Source organism: Anguilla rostrata, chromosome 16, assembly GCF_018555375.3.
Source record: "Anguilla rostrata isolate EN2019 chromosome 16, ASM1855537v3, whole genome shotgun sequence".
Lineage (NCBI taxonomy): Eukaryota > Metazoa > Chordata > Actinopteri > Anguilliformes > Anguillidae > Anguilla > Anguilla rostrata.
This window is the reverse complement of record NC_057948.1, coordinates 26354739-26375810: the sequence shown is the minus strand read 5'-3', so window position 1 is coordinate 26375810 and position 21072 is coordinate 26354739. Positions and strand designations below refer to the sequence as shown.

The 21072-nt window shown below is 41.8% G+C and overlaps 1 protein-coding gene across 3 annotated transcripts in view; it reads right to left on the bottom strand.

The window, feature by feature from the left end:
* LOC135241508 (AT-rich interactive domain-containing protein 3B-like) overlaps positions 1 to 21072 on the bottom strand; it is a 40926-nt gene that overhangs the window by 11387 nt on the left and 8467 nt on the right. For all 3 annotated transcript variants that reach the window (XM_064311987.1, XM_064311989.1, XM_064311988.1), the window contains exons 3-4: positions 8336 to 8413; positions 7757 to 7829 (exon numbers count right to left, since the gene is read on the bottom strand). In XM_064311987.1, coding sequence (XP_064168057.1) covers positions 7757 to 7829; positions 8336 to 8413 — 151 coding nt within the window. The remainder of the gene's footprint in view (positions 1 to 7756; positions 7830 to 8335; positions 8414 to 21072) is intronic.

Here is a 21072-nt window from a genome sequence, read left to right as displayed (position 1 = left end):
AGGAGGGGTGGAGGGGTGGAGGTCTGCGAGGCAGAGAGGTAGAAGCCACTGCTGAGGGCGGGGCCTCAAAGATGAAAGATGAGAACCAGGTGAAAACTAAAGCCTCCAGAATGTGTCTCTCTCAGCTTCATAGTCTGGTCAAACTATGGAAATTACAAGCAGGACTGCAGTGGAAAAAGTTATTTATTGGTGGTATCTGTTCATTTACTTAAACTACAGCCCTTCCACCATAAAACATAATCAAATTCAAGCTTAATGCATATTACATACACACGCAAACATGCACACACTTACAGTAGTTAGCCAACATCCTGGATTTTAAAGAAATTTTCTAAAATCTTGGAACCACCTAATCATTTTGGAAAATAAATTTCAGTAAGTAATATTACACTTGATACTTTAGGACTGTTTTTCCCATCTGGAAAAAGTAAATTAGTTCCACTAACAACAGACCAAACCGAAAACACAATGCTATGGCAACTGAATACAAGTATATTCCCACGGTTTCCTTCTCATTGAAATTTATGAAGTACAATACGCATCTGCTATCGGGTCATCCATATTCTGTTAGGTAACAGCATAAAAAATAGAGAGACAGAGAATGCGTCTAAGGCAGGGTATAATTCAGGAATTACCTAGAAAAAAATGCTTCCTGTATTTCAATCCACAGACATGAGAACACAAAAATTAAGTGCCTCATTCACTCAACTATAATCAGTTCAACAAAAGCCACCGTATTGAATAACACAAGGTTCACAATGGTTGAAACCCCTCCAGAACACCTGCTTCCAACAACATAACATGACTTCAGATGAGAAACCATTCGGGCTTAAAGTATAAATACAGTGATGGCTGCTCTAACAAAAGACTAAAGCACATAGTCGACAGACTCTTCTCTACGAGTCGCCACACTGGCTGCCGTGCAAGGCCCAGGATTGAGCATGCCGTAACACTGCTTCAACCCGTGAGCCGAGAAACAGAAGCTTTGTGGGTCTTCGCAGTGAGAACCGCCAATGCTAAAGCTCATTTCCATATTAACTTCCCTTATGTTAATCAAAGAAACAATCCCATTAACTCTCTGCCCCACCCAAAAAATATTATCATGACTTAATATGCCCTGTACACTGGGACTGGGCCAAACATTTGAGCAGGAGTGCTTAATCTCATTCAGCTCATTTAGATAAGTATGAAGATAAAGAGCTATCGTTCATTACCCCCTCCTGTGCAGCGTACATGGCCTGATAGGCCAGCATAGCAGAGAGCTGTTGTTTCGGAAGCCTAATGACTTTCTTATAGCCCCTAGGCGATCAATTGTGGTAGCAAAAGTAACCCGACTCCCTTCTCTCAGGATGTAAAGATGGGTCACCTGGAGAGATATGGGGGGAGGGGTGAGGGGAGGGTTGACCGCGAAAAGTGAGATGGCCACTTTGACTGTAACCCAAGTCACCTCAGTCCCTGGAGGTCAAACAGGCCAAAACTAATCTGACTCAAATCAACACTCAGTCAGATTGAGGAAAAGATGGCAAGTAACCAAACAGTGTCATCATGAAACAAACTGCAGCTACGCAAAATAGAGTCTCCAGATCAACCACTCTGTGGCGGAAACAACTCCCCCAAGCGGTATGCATGCGCGCAAATACGCGCACACACACACACACACACTAACCCTTTTACCCCAAAGCATGCCACACCTGGCTAAGGTGTCAGCCAAACTCCCAGGGACAGCTTTGATCTTAATGACACCCATTTCAACACCACAAAAGTCTTTTCTCTCTGGATTTACACACAAATCTAACAAAACTGCACTGCTGTTAAAATACTTTCTTCAAGGGGCTATGGCACTACGCAGTTTTAGAAAAATAAGTAATATCCAGTAAATGCACTGCTAGATTTTGAGGCATTTTATTTTATTTACCAATTTTTTTACTGTCTGACATGGACAGAAATACTTTTCCAGGTTTTCATTAATGAACATACTTCATTAATGCAAAGCTTGGTATCAATGTTCACTGACACTGCTAAATCTCTCTATACAAAATATGCCTCCAAAAATACAGAGGAGAAAGGCAACATTATTTTTCTTTTGTTTAAGCATGCACCGTTAGTCATGCTCACATCAAATTCAGGCATACATATGTTAATTTTGTTTATTACAAATTTTGCAGACAACTCAGAAAACAAATGTCATTTTTTGTAACTGATCCCGACAGCACTGAAAGGAACATCTCACCATTCCTGTCCCCACTCTCGATATCACAGAGAACATTAAGACCTACTCACTGACCACAGTGTAGGTGAAAGTGGTCATTTTTCAAAGGGCAAAGAGGAGATCGAGGCTTCCCCAATGGCTAAAGTAGGTGGTTTATTGACAGCGTCTCAGGGGCCCTTCAATGGCTCTCCTGCCCTTCCCCCTGCTTTTTCGCTCGCTGTTCAGATCAATGGAAAGAGATTGACAAATAAAGCCATCAGCTCATGAGGACCATTTCTGGCTCCGCTGTGGTGATCAATACGCCTACGTCAGCAGCTGTGTAGGACCACGGCTCGGCCGAGGACTGCCACAGGGCTGGGGACCACAGGAAGGAAAGGAACCGTTTGTTTCCTCCCGACCATCAGAAATCTTCCAAAATACACTGCACATGGATATCTTCCTCTAACAAATTATTACTACGGTTGTCAACCATGTGTTATTCCATAGTGCATACCATAAGAAAAACAATGTCCCCTTTGGGGGCAATACAGTATTCTATTGATCAGTCTTTTGGCAATGGCAAGATCTCCAATTCACACAACAGGACACAGATGGTCTCTCTCACAAATACATGTACACACACACACACACACACACACACACTGACACACTCACAAATAGAGATATACACACAAACGCAGACACGCACGCACGCACACACACACAAGTACACACACACACCAACACACACCTCTTGATCATACCCTGACCCTCAATGAATGTGTTTATAGGGACAGTGATTAAGCTCCTCTCAATTTCACAGCTTAGGAAAAGTAAATGACCATGCAGTATGCCTGCAGTTAAGGAGGACAGGAAAATGGAGAGATAACATCCAGCAGACCAAATCAGGGAACATGGAGTCAGTGAGTGAGTGGAAAAAAAAGTCTGACCACAAAATATAATGATAATGTCCGTAAAGACTTAAAGGAATCACCAATTGTTCAATAGTGTTTTACAAACAAAATCAAGGGGTTGTAGATCAGAGAAAGTGGTTAAAAAAAACCAAATTGGCTGAAAATGCAGTGGAAAAAGAATGAACTTGCTCAAAAAAATAAAGAATAAATAAAAAAAATTTTAAACTAAGCGGAGGCTCTGAAAGACCAGAAACAATGAGAAAACAAAAAGGCGGCGGACAGATTATGGGCGAAACTGAGCTAAAAGGGGACAGAAAGCCAAAACCACATCAAACTTCCACCCATCCCGCAAATCATACTCCACTGCTTAATGGCTTTATAGTTGTTTTGATGAGCAGGACTGAGATGACTCTTGGGAGACCGTCTCCATCACCACAGAATACAGGTTTGTAATTTTCCAGTAGTGTACACCCTTCATGACTTCTATTTCAGTCTTCAGCCTGATCCCTATCAAAACTGTAAGTCCATACATTAATCAAAAATAACAAGATTCCAAACAAAATAGTAGTGTCTTTTTTAGGCATACTTCACCATCCATTAAAAAGCACTGAAAATGTTGCATTAAATACATTTTAATGCAAGGTTAGCATGGAATCCCAGCCCTAAAATTCTAACTTCAGTCTGAACTTACAGAGTCTCTGTGCCTGCCCAAACCTCCCCAGTGATATAGAAGTGGGCTCCAGAGGGAGTGGAGATCGAAGCCTTGTTTCTGTACAAACAAGGCCGCTGCTTCACTCCACTCCCTCTCCCTCTTTCTCAGCTTTCCTCTCGTCTCGTCCTTTCATCCCCACAATCGCTCGCCCGCTCTCACACCAGACACACGGCCGCTTTCCCTCCATGCCTGCTGTCCATCACTCTTCCCATATCAAAGGCTGGGCTCTCAGTTTTAGGGGCTCATTAATCATCCTCTGCAGGACAGGAGGCCCCTTAATCCAACCCCACCCCCACTGCCCCCCATCCCTAAACACTTAATGGTGCTGCCCCCCTCCCCGCGGCCCCTATCCCCTGTAGGGTTATCAAGTTTCAATGGCTGTAACTGTAGCACAATAAACACAAGGGAGGAAGGAAGACAGGGACATAGAAGGGATATTGTTCCTCTCCTGCCCATCTCAGTACTGTAAGTGTAATGTTGCTTGTGAGGGAGTTATTGAATCAATTTATAAAGCCCTCTTCTTTCCTGATGCACCATATGATCACATGATCGCTTTGTGACCATATGTGACGGCTAAAATAAAAATATTTTTACAGCAAAGGAAGGCCCTGAGGATAAACAGAAAGGGCTCATTAAAGCAATTTAACATGCGGTTTGAAAAAGATAAATGCAATATTTTGTGGTTTAAGCTGAACAACGATGCTGCCATGACCTGTACATCCATTTTCACACCAACACAGGTTAACCTAACTGGCAACGGCTGGCTGTTCTGGAAGAGCTCTAAATAATTTCTTGATGTTGTGACAGAATCTTCGTACTAGACACTCAAAGGGACCCTCCAGTACAGGAGTGGCTAGACTGCTGGCTTCACTGAATGGACATGCTACAGATGGTAAAGTGGGGGTATATTTACAGACTGTATAAGAGCCGTGTAAATGAATCCTAGAACAAGCCCAGCCGTCTTACCTTTTTATTTTCGTTGCCCCAACAAAACTGAACTAAACAAAGTCTAACATGTAAAACAATGAGCCTTGAAAGAGGTATTGGGGACCAAGACGGCATCTCCAAAGCAAATACAGAATGCGGCAGACGCCCGCCCCCCCAAAGCAGCTCATTTGAATTGGCTAGTAGGTGAGAGAGTTCATCTCAGTGTTGCTCAAATGTTCTCGTGTCTCCTGCTGTGATGCTCACGCAACCACAGAGAGGCATAGAGTCTTACCATCCTGTTCATTTCTGTACACTTATCTTATCCCCCCACTTCCCCATCCTGATCGCACTAACACAAGTCTCTCACTCTCATTGCGTCCATCACTGGCAACACCATTAATCATGTTGAGTGGACAGCACTGACAGGCTTTTTTTATCCTCTGTAATAAAGCGCCAGTAGTCTCGCTTGCAGAACCCCGCCCACCCCCCCACCCCCCACCCCCCATTTCTGCCAGGAGGACATGGGGGGGAAGCAACATAAACAGTCACCCATCTGCTTAATTTAAACCTTTTGGAGAGGGTTAATACCTCCATTATGCAGTGTCAATTTCATTTTTATTCAACAGTTTCGAGCCACCATTTCTCTCACTTTGTCAAGATAAGACAGTGAGGAGGGTACACCGTAGGAAAGTCAGCGAAAATAACCGATTGTCCTGACATTATTTATGTCAGCACATCATTCTTTACACAAAACAACAAATATTTGAAATGTACATCTTTAAAGTCATTTCCTATGTTCACAACAGGAACTGATTAATGTCCTGCTTCCACTAAGAGAGCACAATAGTACATGGTGCGGTTTATTTAGAACAGTTCTAGACCCTTCACTTAGTTTGATGAGTCCATTGGCTTCTTGTCTAAGCAACATGGAGAGAGGCTCACCTCCCCCCTCTAGTACATTTGTGGAAAGAGGGAGTCACATGATAGTGGCATGTGGCAACTGTCTCATTTGTATTGCAATCAATCTCACTGGGGTGGGGGGGGGGGGGGGGGGCACTGCAGGGGAGCCAAACAACGGCACTACCACAAAAGACACAACAGTACAACATCTCCATAGACGGTTAAAATGGTTATAGGCCACTTGGGTTACCAGACCAGTTCCTCAAGCAGCGCATATTAATGCTCTGTGCGCAGCAATTAGGGTGATGCTGAGATAAGCAGGTTCTAGGTTTATAAATCTCTGATGAGCACCAGACCAATAGAGCATCAGTCTCACATCTGACAGAGCTACTGTATCTCACAGCTTGGTAGAGACACCAGGAAATGAAGACAAGTAGGCAAGACATGGCAGGACATGTACTAATCTGTATGGCAACAAACTGCATTACAATATAGTAGAGAATATGCATCACATGGCTTACACGTTCCTGATATTGTTAGGTGGAACTAAGGAGCACATCCAGAAGAACAGATTTTTAATTGGTTCAAAAAGCGCCAATGATTTAAAAGGTTTCACACATTGGGTTTCCATGACGACCCTCCCCCTCTTTATCCTCAACACCACTTCTTTTGTCAATTTATGACAGAAGTGGCTGAGGGGGTGCTGAGCTTCAGGAAATAACTTTTACACTTTAGCAAACAAAAAAAATCTTCACAAATGAAAAAGAAAAGAAAAAAATAACACCAAACTATCGTAAAGGAGTGAAAAGCAGAGTCACCGTTTGTCTGCCAGCAACATAAAACACCATTGTTTGATGAGAAGCACTGAGAAAATATCTCTCTGGCTTACATATGTCAGACAGATGTCAGAGAGCACGAGGAGGGCCAGTGATGGTAAGACAAACTGACACCACATTGGGTTCACAAAACTACTACCTCCAACATCTGAGACATCAATTCTGCTATTCATGCAAAGGTAAAGCATTATTCATTTAGTCAATTTAAAGCAAACAAAACACTGACAGGGGACTTTTAAATATTCTCGCTGGGAAACATTTTCTGCCAATTTATACTTCATATCAGCTCGGAAGAGGAGACTGACAAGGAAGATGCATTTGCATTCTAATAAAGCATAATGATATTGTGCATTATGTAGATGAGCATGATTCAAACAAGGGGGTGAATGTATTCAATTTTAAAAAGTAGTTCTCCAAGGTACCAACTGGCTTGACAGGAAGTTTCAAAATGTAATTTAAATTCCTGAGCCAGTCTTAAGCCGAGAATACACAGAGGCTACAGGCCAACAACAGTGAGGTACACGCATCGGAGAACAGTCTGCCAGGCGTGTGCGTGTTGTTTTGAATTGGGCTGCTATTGGTTGGCTCTTCAAACCAAATAGCATGCAGTAGAGTTTTGACGTGGGACACAGGGCGTGGGGCAGAAGTGGAAAATGACAACAAAAGGTTGGTGTCTCTGCAGCAGCACTTTCAAAATGCATTATTTCTTTACGGCTTTATCCGCGCATTCCAGTAGCTACTTCCTCAGTTTGACAAACCAGTGTCCAAGAATGACCAACTCTTCTGACATGCAAAACTGGGAAGTAAAACAACCAGGAGAAATTCTCAAAATCTGTGATCTCTTCCCCTTCCAATTTGCGACAAAAAACTCCTGAAGGCACCCTGTGCTAGTCTCCGTAGCCACTGTGGCTTAACCCACATGGAACGCCTCCTACGCTTTCACCGCTACGTTTTACTCTACATCACAAGCAAGGCTACACTTGATAAAGCCAGTGCTACTGCAGATTACGTTCGGAGTCAGAGATCACCTTCACTGATCTCTCGCTGCTCATCTCTTGCGGTGTTGACTGGATGCAAGCGAAGTGAAGAAGGCAAATAGGTGCAAATGAGGAGGCAACCGTCGGTGCTATGTGACCACTTCATCAGAGAACTGGGACAGATCCGTCCTGACCAGTACCAACGACACGTATCAGTCAGCTTGGTGTATACCAGGCTTTAGGGAGGACTCAAAAAGGGTAGATGTTAGTGTAGCCGTGAGGGGACAGAGGAGGTGCCTTACCTCTTTTCTGCATGTAGGCAAACAGGTCATCTAGGAACTCTTTTCGATTGGGGTCACTGTCTAGTTCATATAGCTGTGAGGACAGAATTATGGTTAAAACTGCACTTTTTCATAGAATAAGAATACAATCTGCTTATAGTTAAACAGTGTGAGACATGACATAAAACTCAAGTAAATATCCAAGCAGACAAGCAAAAATGAACAATCAATGACTACAGCAACTGCTTCTTAATTAAGGTACAAAACACTTTATCCAACAGTGGTTTGCATATTTGTCAATCAGCAGACACTTAAGAACAGTCACTGCTTACGACATGTATTAGCAAGACACGTCACATTTCGTACACAGAAATATCCAGTAGGTCTAGCGCCAAGCGCATGCATGAGTGTAAGAGAAAGCATGCCAAATCTAAGCTTTTATCAAAGCCAAACCTACTTTCTGCACCTTTGTATTTGTCCCTATTACTAGAATAATGTCATAAATAACTAACATTGGCAAAGCATGTCACAACATGAGTTTCAATTTTAAACCAGAAGAGAAATCTCTCAGTATGGCAGCTATGCTCTGAGGACGCTCACCTTGCAGAAATCTCTGGAGGCTTCTCCTCTCGCTCTTCCACCATCAGCTTCCTCACCCCAGGTGCTGCTTCCATTCAGCTGGTAAACAGAACGGACAATCTCAAAGGTGGGAAGTGCAAACGCGGAAAAGGCGCTCAGCCGACCGAGCAAATAAAATTCCTGGAGTTCCTGGCCACCCTTCCCCCACATCTACCCAATGCCCAGCCCCCAGACGGGTAAGCCAGGAAAGATCAGGGTGAATGCCCATCAAATCAGGCCAGGTCAAAAAGCCTAAAGAGCACCAATTAAGAATTAAAATGAAAATCTAATCATCTCAAAACGATTTTAAATAATTTTGCTCAACGTCAACGTGTTTTACCTTTAAAGTGGATTACCTTTATAAGATAATGTTGAAAACCCAAATCATGAACATGTTGCACTAGCTAATTATTAATCAGACTATAATGAAGATGTTGTCAAGCCTCTTGACTTTGATGGCTGACTATATTTATTTAGACTGGAATACACAGATGAAGAGCTAAATTTAATTTGTAGCTTATGGTCAATTATGCAAGTTCAGATGGAATTTCGACAAATAAATTTCAACATTCACATTCATTTTTACTTCCTAGTAACAGATTAAGATGAACTGGACTTTCTTGAAGGTTGATTGAACTGTAGCCTTGACATACCCCATAGACACTCTGGTGAAGCTACTGGCATAGAGGGAAAAAAACGTCTAAAAAACCAACACTTCACAATGAATCAGTTAGGTAAAATACTATCAGAATCCATAGGATTGAAAAAAAATATTAGGAAAATAAGCCGTTAACTTCAGCTTCACAGACTTTGTATGGTTTCCAGACGAGTGGCTTTTTGGGAAAGATACAGCAGCAGCATTCCAATACAGCTTGCACAAACTCGGCTCACATTTCTTACACCATAAAACAGATCGGCCAAAATAAAAATAAGCCTGCCGGTCACCGATTGTGTGTTATGGAGCTAAAACCAGCTGTTTAAGATGCATGGCTGATTGATCGATGCACTCCTAGTAGGGAGCATAAGAGTTGGAGGTTCAAGCTATGTGAAGAACAGACATTTCAGCTAAGATACATGCCTATTAGAACATTCAGAATGAAAACTATATTCCCTGACCAACTTGAAACACATGCTATATCACATCAAAGACCATGCAGCTCATTTAATCAGGGACATGATTGGTCAGGTCAAAGAAGCCCTGTAAAAGAGATAAGGAGCAAGGGGCCCAGTCTGTTTGGGGCAAGGGTGCAACACTCCGTATAGGATAAGGCACTGTCACAATATAGCGATAAAATAAATCAAATACAAATTAATAAACATTTAACAAAATTATCTTAATAGCAATACAGCCGTGATGGCTTACAAATCAAATGGCACTTGTTTAGAATTTGACAAAATGCCCGATGGACTGATTTAGATGTCTTTTCACAATACTTTGAAAAATGTAATGTTTAAAAACGAATACATGTGTCCAAATATTTTGTACACCCCTACTTGCTGTTAGGCATCTGAATTCATACCCAGTCCAAAATCATTGCATGTAAAGGTTTCTGCCATTAAACATGCATAAAACATAAGCCATTGTTCAATAAATAAACAGACCTACATTTTGACATTAAACTGTCTCTACACTAGCTCCAATGACAAAAGAGAAAGGGAATAATGCAAGTGTAATTAATCAAATGCTGTGAAAAGTGATATACATAGCATGCTAAAATTACAACCAGACAATTCATGGCACTTTAGGAACAGAGCATCACTACATCTCATGGCTGAAAGCAGGTCAGTGTAGTATGGCTTACACCTAAATCAATACGCTTTTGCTTTGACACTACCTTTGCCTTCGCACCTTCTTTCCTGTATCAATTTACAAGTGTCAAAGGCCCTTAAGATATAACACCTAGCAGATATGGAGTTTGTAGTCACTGGTCAGTTTCCATCTTTTGAAAACAAAAAAAGTGGGATGTATTTGCACAATCAATGAAAAACTGATTACAAAAATGTCTACAAAGTCAGATTTATTTTGATTAACAGTCCATTTCAATTCCCCAAATATCAACTAAATATATAAGCTACACTGACCTCATTTTCTAGTTACCATATAATATATATATTTTTTAAATGAACAGAAATAAGGAGAGTACAAAACTAAAATTCAGGAACATTATCTTAAGCCTGTGAAGTATCATTACATTACATTTTCTGAAAAGCCTCTACAGTTTATAGAGGTAAACTCAGAACCCTAGTTTTGCACAAAGACACTCACCCATGAAAATAATGGAGGCCTGAAATAGAAATAATGGCTTAAAATCACCCCGTAATTGCTGCTGCCGGCAAATAATAATACAGTATTGTGCAGGTCTCTGCTGAACCTCCCACTCCTCCGAAAAATCCACTTCCCCTCCAATTCATCTATATAAACCATCTATAAATACAAGTCAGCACAAACATGCATTATGATTTGTCTATCTTCATCATGCTGTGACAGGGGTTTTCCCCACTTTCCTCAAGACTGTCACTCTCGAGACAGCAGCTCTGACATCAGTGGCAGCGCCTTTCGCCCTGTGCCTGGGCTGGCCATCTTCATGAACTACGACAGACACACGTCACACAGACACAGCTCCATCTCTTCACTCTTCATCAAAAGTGAGATCAACCAGTTTCACAAAAAACACCCTGCTCCCCCAGGGCAGGTAAAGACAGATTTTGCCCTTCTGTTCTGAGGGGCAGAGGAATGACAGTAGGGAGCAATGCCCAGTGAGACTACTGACCTCTGTATATCCTCTACACCCGCTGTGCATCCAGAAGTTCGGTCAGAAAATAAAATGCAATGTTTTTATGACAGGATCATACAGATCTACTAACTAATGGCAAGCTACATTTTAATTAGAATGAAATAAAAACATTATAAATTATTTTCACATTCTCTCTTCATCGAGGGTAACAAAGGGAATGAGCAATATTTCCTTCTTATCAACATCCACGCAAGAAAATCATAAGCAAGCCACACATTAATAAACTCACAATAAGCATTTATGAATTATTTATTAAGTTAATGCGATCAGAGCACTATGCACGGAAGCCTTCTGAAGAGATCTATACTTCTTCATACACAACAAAATACAGAATGCTATTTGCAACTCGAGTTCAACTTCAATTTTAATTCCAGCACATGGAAGAGATATGATTTAATGTAATGCAGTAATGGGTGCATGTAGCAGTTCATTTACCACAGCTACTCACACACAACATACACTCTCACTCACTGACGCACAGAAACTCCACGTTCGCCCACACAGTAGAGGCTTGTAAAAGAGACGTGGTCATTTGAGAAATGTTGAAAATATTTTGTTTTCCCCCCTAGGCTGCCTCACACCCTTTTTTAACCACCACTGCATTTCATCGCATTTCTCCCACATCCCCAGCAATCACACACGCCAGGCCTGCTCCACAGACGCAAAGCGCACGCATAGCATCACGCTAAACCGCGGGCTCCAGCCTACAGTGCATGTAGTGGTGCTTTCCAAAAGACAGAATCTGTGATGGCCTGGCCAGCTTGCATTAAGCTGGAGTTAACCAAAAGCCATGAATTTGCAATAATGCACATCTCTGGGGTACTAACAGACATGGCATTGCCCCAAAACATTAACAAAAACTTCTGCGTCCCTGATTAAAAACCTTCCCATGGTTTATTGGCTTGTGTTCAGCCAACCAGCAGGCAGTTTCACACAACCTGACTTTTGTTCATCATCATTCTTGTAAAACGAGACACAAGGTAAAGATAGCCACATAGCTAGATATGTTAGCTAGACATGTCTTCTTGTTCAGCTCACTACACACCATAATGTAACAGTGCAACAGACACTCATTTGTTGTGCCAAATGTGGCAAGGCATCTTCCATGATGAAATCATCTTGTGGTTTATCAGGCTCCTCTAGTTCATATATATATATATTCTCACAATAGAAATATTACCACTTTCCGCCATGATAACCAGCCGCATCGGCTGCAGAGAAGTACAGTGTGCAGCCTTGCAACCACAGACATGCTCGTTTGTTTATGTTTGATGTCTAACTAATGCATTGGACATCAATGGCACGCCTACACCATCCTGTAAACCAGACCCAAATCAGACAGGGCTGCCAAAAATGTAGCACTTTTCAAGGTTGATCCATTTTTTCTCATGTTAACAAGATCAGGTTTCCTTGAGCTTTAAGGAATAATCAGGTTATATCCACATATGACAACCAGATGAATTAGGGGTGAAAACGAAAGCAGGTGATCGTCTGCGTTACTTGGCCATTCAAACTAAAACAAACACGCTTCGCCATTAAATACAAGCACTGACACAAGACACCAGCTCTTTGGCCTGAAGCACAGTCAATGATTATTTATATCAGAGGACTCACAGAGCTTATTGCCAGGAACCAGAGCATCAACATGGCTGATGCTTGGAACCGGATCATGACACACTGTCACAATGGCAAAATGGCCCTGCACAATCTACACCCAGGCCATACAGGTGTTTCCTAATAAGATTAGGATGACAATATTTAGATCCCCAATATAAAAAAAATATGAGTGGACAATCAATAATCAATATTTTCCTGGCCATATTGGCCAATATATATTGCATTGTCACATTAGCCATAATCTTATCACTGGACCACAAATGAAAAGTGTTTTAAACCAGTATTAACTGATAACACTGTGGCCCCAATATTACAGTGTGTCCTATTTTCATACAAATCTAGGCTCATGAAACTAGAAAACTGTAAAACAGTAAACTCCCAAGAATAAGATGGTGATCCATTGCAGATACAATGCTTTTTAAAAAGGCTTTAATCTGCAGCCAGGAGAAGGACATAACGTTGTCATATATATTTGTCACTATATATACGTATGTCACTATAACACATGTAGATAATGAGGGTTAGAATGGAGAATGCGAACCTAATTGATTGTGCAACATTCGTGTCCCTCATATCTACGGGCACTTCATGAGATCTAGGCAAATTCCTGCAACATTATATGTAAAATCTAAACAGCCGACAATCAGTTGCTTGCATCATGCTTCCATCAGGACTGACAAAGCAATGAAAACCATTCCTACAGCTTCATATTATGAGTCTAATTCCCAGAGGATGGATGGTAATCGAACTGTATTCTAATCAATAGCTCTGGATTTGCAAACATGGGAACCTTCATCCGATCTCATTGCACTCATCAATACCAGGCTTCATATTCAGGCATTTATGGCCTTTATCATGCCTATGTTGCATGTTGTGTTGGGGGTGGCTTTTATAGAAAATCCTCTTTGATATGGCTGTACCATTTCATATCTTTAAACTGTTCAGCTTGCATAATTTTCATACAGTGCATCACCTATCAGCCATGAATCTTTTGCAAACTGAAAAGTAATTAAAAACTAGTTTAGTTAAAGTAGTAGTTTAAAACTCTTGCTCGCTACACCAGGCTAACCAGTCCATCCAATGCATCTACTGCATTTCATGAAACTACACCAGGACTGCCATATATTCCACTGAAGAGAGGATCTAGGGGCCAGGCTCGATGATTGTGCAATTCAGGACTCTTGTGTATAGGTTACATTCCAATACCATTAACAAACTCAGCATTCCATCTAAACAAGACTGCAGTTGCATTTTAAGCACTTTGCCCATGAATTCTTACACCCCAAATCCGAAGTAGAACGGCCATATACAAACCACATCAGTGAACTGGTCAACGATGCCCCTTATGCATACTCTGTCTTTTACGTGTAGCCTGCCAGCAGTGTCCCTGGGGACATTTTGTCACAAAGCTTGCATATCAGTAGGAGCTTCTACAGTTTTGGAATCAATTTATGAATCAATTTATGCAGATGAATCCTGGTAACAGTAGTACAGAGCCACACAAACATGAGAGGAAGTGAAGCGCATTGACACTAGTTATGTTAAGGTGGACTGGGCTCACAGTGTTATTGTGACCATAAACAAAAAAATTCCATGGAAGCAAAAGAAGCTAACAGACCATTGGCCTAGTTTGAGCACAAGCTTGAAAAACTGGAAGACAACAGCAGTGTAATCTGCCCCTCAGATGTAGATCTTAAATTTCCCACTGGCCACCTTTAAAGTAATGCAAAGAAGGAAGCTTTGCTGTGACTGTGATTCATGATCAGGAAGTGCGCCCAAAACCCAACACATACTAGCGAAGGTCTACAGACAGGGCAACTGACGTGAGCCACAAATTCATGTCTCCAGTTCAAGGCAAAGGCCAAGCCAAACAAAGAAACACTCCCAAATTGTCTAAAACCAAAAAACAGTAATTTCCCTATAAGGGCAGCAAAACTGTAAATCTACATGAAACCATCGCACATTCCAATGTATATTTACACTTGGAGCTCTAGGGTAATGGCACAGTAGTACCCCATCTGCCATCCCTCCCTCATCGCAAACCCTCTTACTAATCTTCTGTAAAATTGCTGGTTACTACATGGTAGACAGAGGAGGAAATGTCTAAAGCAGACATGGGGAGTGGTAATTTAATTACATTCAAGGTTGTTTCTGGGCTAAGCGTGCCACAACAGAGACGGCTCCATCCATCAACTCAAAGAATGGATCACAGCCGGCACTTACGATGTGCAGTGACCCTGGTGACTGACCAACATGCCACAAAGGTACAGATGGTATACTCTTCCATGAAAAACGACCAGCAAGTAACCCAACAGTTGCACGAAATAAAGTACATTTCCAGTTCAATTTTGCATCTTGTACTCCCACAATAAAAAATGTTAAACCAGCTCCATCTCCCTGTCCTGCGCTCTCTCCCCCCTACTTCCCCTCCCACTCTTCCTTCTCCTCGTCTCTCTCACATACATGCACGCCGCACCCTATGTAGGCTTACATGCTTTAAAATATCACCAGTATACCAATTTAAATGCACATAGTGGCTTCAGGATGTCACCAGAAAAATCAGATTTAAAAACACACACTGCAGGAGAGGGTGTGCTGTGGGCAAGGGGGTGTGTGCAAGCGCTAATACAAATAATTGAGCATCAATAAGGGGGGAGGGGGAGGTTATGGGCTGACAGCGCTGTTTATCAGATAACTTTCCTAACAGAATGTATGGGGAGCTGTCAGTAGAGGCAGTTTCCAATCGGCCTAATCACTCCCATGACTGGCCAAGCAACCTGCCTTCATGTACACACGCACACACGCATGCGCTCAAATGCGCATGGCAATTAAAAATGAAGGATCCACATCCACCTGAATTGCAATCAAAGAACTATAACTTTTGTTCTGCTCATTCACGTCTGGGACCTCCTGTGATCTTACACTGTAAAGACGGTGGACAGCCAAATGTCCAAAGAGAAAGCGTGCCGTGACACGTCTCCCCCGCAGGCTGCAGCCCTACAGAGCCCCAGCCAGGCCCCAGGCAACACCAGGGCTCCTTCCATTAATCACCCCAATCACACCTTCACCCTTCTGAGAGAGTTCTCACCTTCAGCCACCTGAGATCCACAGAGGAGTCCCAAGTGAACAGAGGGAAACAGGAGCGAGAGGGAGAGATGGACAGAAATAGGGGGGAAATAAAAAATTTTTTGGTCACGCTGACCAAATGGTTCTCACTCCCTGCTCATCCTCTTTTAACTCTCATTTGAGTAAAGAGTCCTGGACAAACGGCTGGACTACACAGGCATACTTTTAAAAATGTATTTACTTATTAGCCTAGAGTACAACTAAAACATTAATATAATGGTATTCACATAATGCAAAGTAACCAAGCTAGCCAAAAGACTAAGTATTTTATTGTTAACATGGGGGGGGGGGGAGGAGAACAGAAAATGCAAATGCATAAAACATACCAAAATCTATCAAATAATCAACTCTTTCCACTGGGTAGTACATTCCCCAATACATGACGAAAGCAGCACTCAGAAATGCCCCAAAGAAACAAAGGTTAGCATTCCAAAAACGAATTCTGCTCAGCGTGGTAGATGGTAATACAAAACAAGTTGAGGTGAGGCCAAGAAGAAAGGGCGAGGATTGTAGAGAATGAGCTTATCAACATGTCAGTGCAAGAAGCCAAAGTAAACAGGTTTGGTGGCCACTGGCAGCTCCGGCCGGCCAAACATTCTAGCTGCGTTTGTTCTGCTAAAGCCCTTTCACCAAGACATCACATTCCTCAGGCAGGTTCCCCTCCCCCTACACATGCGCCACCCTACCTTCCTCCACACACGTCCATGCAACGCTTACAGGCGAGCATGCTGGGGAGTCCCCATGAAAGACCGGCAGTCAAAATAAGAAATCTGAAAACTCCATTAGCGACGCAGTGCACCTGGCTGAAGCATAATGCGAAGGGACACTGACCGATGAAAAACAGCATACCTTTGCAAGCAGCTACACCGGTTTCAACTGGGCAGGTTTTTTGCACGTCAAATTAAAAGTGTGTGTAGTAAGCAGCATCATGCCACGAAAAAACTACATCTGAGCAGATGAGGATGCCTTGATCACATTAAACACTTTTTAAGGATGACCAATGCATGTTGCCAAAATGAACAACTACTATTTAACTTTGAAATTAGCATTTTTTTGCATTTTGCATTTACTATCTTTATTTCAGCTGACTCTGATGCTCCAAACAGCTATGAGATACAATTCTATGTTTTTTGAGGTCAGTAAAACTAAAGCTAATAAATATACCTTGTCGAAGAGACATCACTCACTCACTGTGCTGTCATTGGTTCTACACACATTTAGTTTAGACTATTTAGTTTATTCTTAATGTAATTAGACTCAGTGGAATTCAACTGTATTCAGGGGTCTACAAAAAATTCCCCACTACCAAGCTAAGAATGGGCACTGCTCATCCTACTGTAAAACTAGAAGAGACAGCTTTTCAAAAGTGAAGCACACTGCTGGTTTTAGCACTCTCAAACCAAACTAGTGAGAGGAGCGAATGAGTATTCGAGGGCATGTGTACTTGAAACAGAATGAGTGCTAAGTATTAACACACTGCTGTATTTCTGGAAATATGTTAAATATACATAAACTGGTAAATTCTTGTCTGCACTATTCATTAAAGACACAAAGACACTTAACTTTTTTAATATTAGTGGCGCAAGAAGATAAAATACTGCAAGTTTATAAGGAATTGCAGCTGAATCACGCATTTTTACAAGCTGAAATGAATGTGGGCAGTAACATAGTTTTCAAAAGTCTGGGACATGAAACCATAGCAACGCATTCATTCACTGCACGGTTTCCCTTGCATCAAACAACAATATGGAAATATTAGGATAAAACAGACACGAGTACAAGTGAACAAGTTTTGCAATGCAAAGTTGGCATACATAATGCCACCATCTCACAATGTGTCACTATATGCAGTAACAGCACACGCAGACTACTGGAGCCAGCTGTGGAAACGGGAAACAAGCAGCAGTCTCACCTTTCAATCGCTTAGCCCTTCCCACATTTTACACAGCTCACATGAACAAAACTACTGATCTTATCCTTAAAGTGTCTGTCTAAGACATGCTACCACTGAGATTAGCTGAATTTGAAGATGGTAAAAATTTTGCAATATGCCTCCGTAGGGCACCATTTGCATGAGCTGTTTAATAGCCACCAGGGTATTCACAAAATCACAGAATGTCTCAGCTCTTCGACATGCTACAATAGCTACAATTCGGTCATGAAAAACAAAACACCAGTCATCTGAGTTTGAATGAATTTAAAAGATTATTAGGATTATTAGCAAAGGTGGCAACTGTTAATGTGGAATTAGAATAGTAGGATCCCCTCCTGAAGAGTATGCTGAAGATCGACACTTCTACACGCTGAGCATATAGACGTGTGGATTTAATTGCAGAAACACATGATAATAGGAAGAATTCATGAAATGGGGAAAAACCATTCATTCATGTCCTATACCACAGCCGCTCCACGTTGCGAAACGTGACACTTTTGTAAAAACAAACTTGTCCAGTAATGCTAAGCAATACTATAAGCCATTTCCCCATTTATTACAAAATAAGTAAGCTAAATTCTACACCCAGTTTTAGTATTCATCAGGTTTTGCTACAGAAAATCACTGAGTGACCATCCTGGTTTGTCTGTCTATAAAATGGTTAACCCCTACAAAGCCATCCATTGACACAAGATACAAAGGATGCAGCTTTGAATTGTCTTTATTTCACAAAGCTTTCTGATTTTGACAGTAGCAGTTGGTCTGTGGCATACTAAATTGTCTGCTGTTCAAGATAAACATAAATCTGTAAACCATCTGCATTTGTTTTCTAATTATTTACAGCGCAGTCCATTTTGTTGTTTTGGCTCTCTACTCCAGCACGTTTGATTTGAAATGAAATGGTGAATATGAGGTTGCGATGCAGAATGTCATCTTTAATTTGAGGGTATTTAATCTACATTGGATGAACCATTTGGAAATGTGGAACCTTTCATATTGTTTGGTTTACTTTTTAGAAAAATAATTTTTAATCGAGTTTCATGATCTTGTCATGATTTCTAAATTTTTAAAAGGCATTTCTATTGATTTGTTAAATTGAAAATGGAATAAACTGCATTCACAGTGTCCCAATTTATTACCAATACAGTGAAGGGCTTTGAGAGCAATAGGGTATGGGCGTAATAGTAAGTGGAAGGGTAACATGGCAAATGACGTTTTCAAGGGAACATCAATAGCATTGCTCTTCGCAACTCCAAACCACTGCCTGCTGTTCATTTTCTGCATCTTCTGGAGAGCTATTTCCCAATGGAGATGCCAAACAAACATTCAGGCCATTTCAAACAGAAAGCTAATTCCTTACACCAGTAATATTGTGTGAAAACAAACTGAATTTTATCACTTCGGCAAAAGTAGTCACACGAGGTGATGCGCCTTCAGGGTGCATGAAGCTTTAAAGCAAGCAAATGAATGAACACACAAACAGGTAACTAAATAAATAAATGGCAGGTAATGAAAAACCTATCTAGTCTATTCAGAGAATCAGATCTCCTACCTCCCCCATCCAGCAGCAGCTGAACAAAGCCCCCCTGTAGAGAATAAATGTCACCTAGAGCACTGACAGCTGGATGAAACTCATGCTTAAACAAGTCATTTTTCTCAATTTGTTTATAGAAATACTCCAATTACCAGGAGTCACCATGGCGATATCTGCGTCACCAAAACATTACTTATTAATCACTTAATTAATTACTTCAAAATGCACAGTCAACGGATATCTGAAGCAGTCCTTTGGTCACACTCAGTAACACATGAACTGCATAAAGATAAGCGGCTTAGAGCCAAGGAAAAATCAAGAGTGCCATCAATATTTACTGCACATTTGTACAACCCTGGCCATATAAGACTGCCAGAACCAGTCATTGGAGTCACGACACGGTGGTGGAAGGCCGTGGTGAAATCACCCACTCACTGGACTTCCCCACAGAGTGGAACTGGGGGCAGCAATAGACAGCATGTGAGGTGGAGTGTGGCGGGATTGGAAGGCTTATGACAGAGCATGTCGTTTAGCACCCCGGGGCTTGCCACCACCCAGGAACTGAGCCAAGCCAACGCTCAGGAGACAAAAAAGACAGATGCTAACGACAGCGCTAACACCTCTCATCACAGCACAGCCCTTTTTCATTAGAGCCTGAAAACAGCACCGGTATCACCACACCGGAGCCTAAAAACTGGGACACAGGCACTGCCTCTGGCAAGCATTAAAAAAAAAAAAAAAAAACCGCTCAACATGATTCAGCAATTTCTTAGTAAATTGAGATGCCCGTGACATGTTAAGGAGGAAGCAGCATACATAATTTAGCAAAGGAGCTACTTTGTACTGCGCTCAGATGTGAGTCTATTGTGTCATAAAAATGCATCTATGCAGTGCAAATAATTAACCAATTAGTACACGGGGGCAGTTTTCTTCAGTTACATACAAAAAAAAATTATTCTCACACACAATTGTTCATAAAAAAACAAGTAGTTGAAGGTGTGCTGGATGGGTGTGATTTTTAGATGTGTGGAGGGGGTTGGGGGACATAGTAATGTTGACTGGTCAAATTACAGGAGAGGTCAATGATACAGCTCAGAAGAGCTGAGGAAGCGTGCCCTTCACTTCCCAAAACACACACACGGACATGTACCACACACACATGTACCACACACACACACACGGACATGCACCATACAGACACGCAAAGCAGGCACACACACAAACGCACGTTTACACACGCACACCACATGGCATATAACAATATATACATATAACAGACCCATGGCTTTGCTGAACTAGTCTCATTTCCTGCTTCTGCTATTGTGCCCAAATGAGCGAACACCGAGAAAGCCATACAGTCAGTATATGTTAAACTTACACAGGCAGCACCATGTCGCAACAATTAAAAAACAACAAGACTAGAGCAGCCTCTTTAGCTAAGCAGCCAACAGCAACGACTAAGAGCACTTCCTCAGTCTCAGACACCTCAGGAGGCCAAAAGTGCAGCCCTAAAAAAAACACAACAGATGTGAGTCAGAAGCCAGGCTGCTGTGGGGCACTATAGGCTGCTTTGGGAGGAAACGGACAGATAAATAAAAGTGCCTCCTCTTCACCCTCCCCCAACCTCTTCTCCACTCTCCTCCCATTTCTCTCATGTGCTTCTTTCCCCCTCTTTCTTTAACAGCCAATGACATTCAGTGAAATTAATATGCTG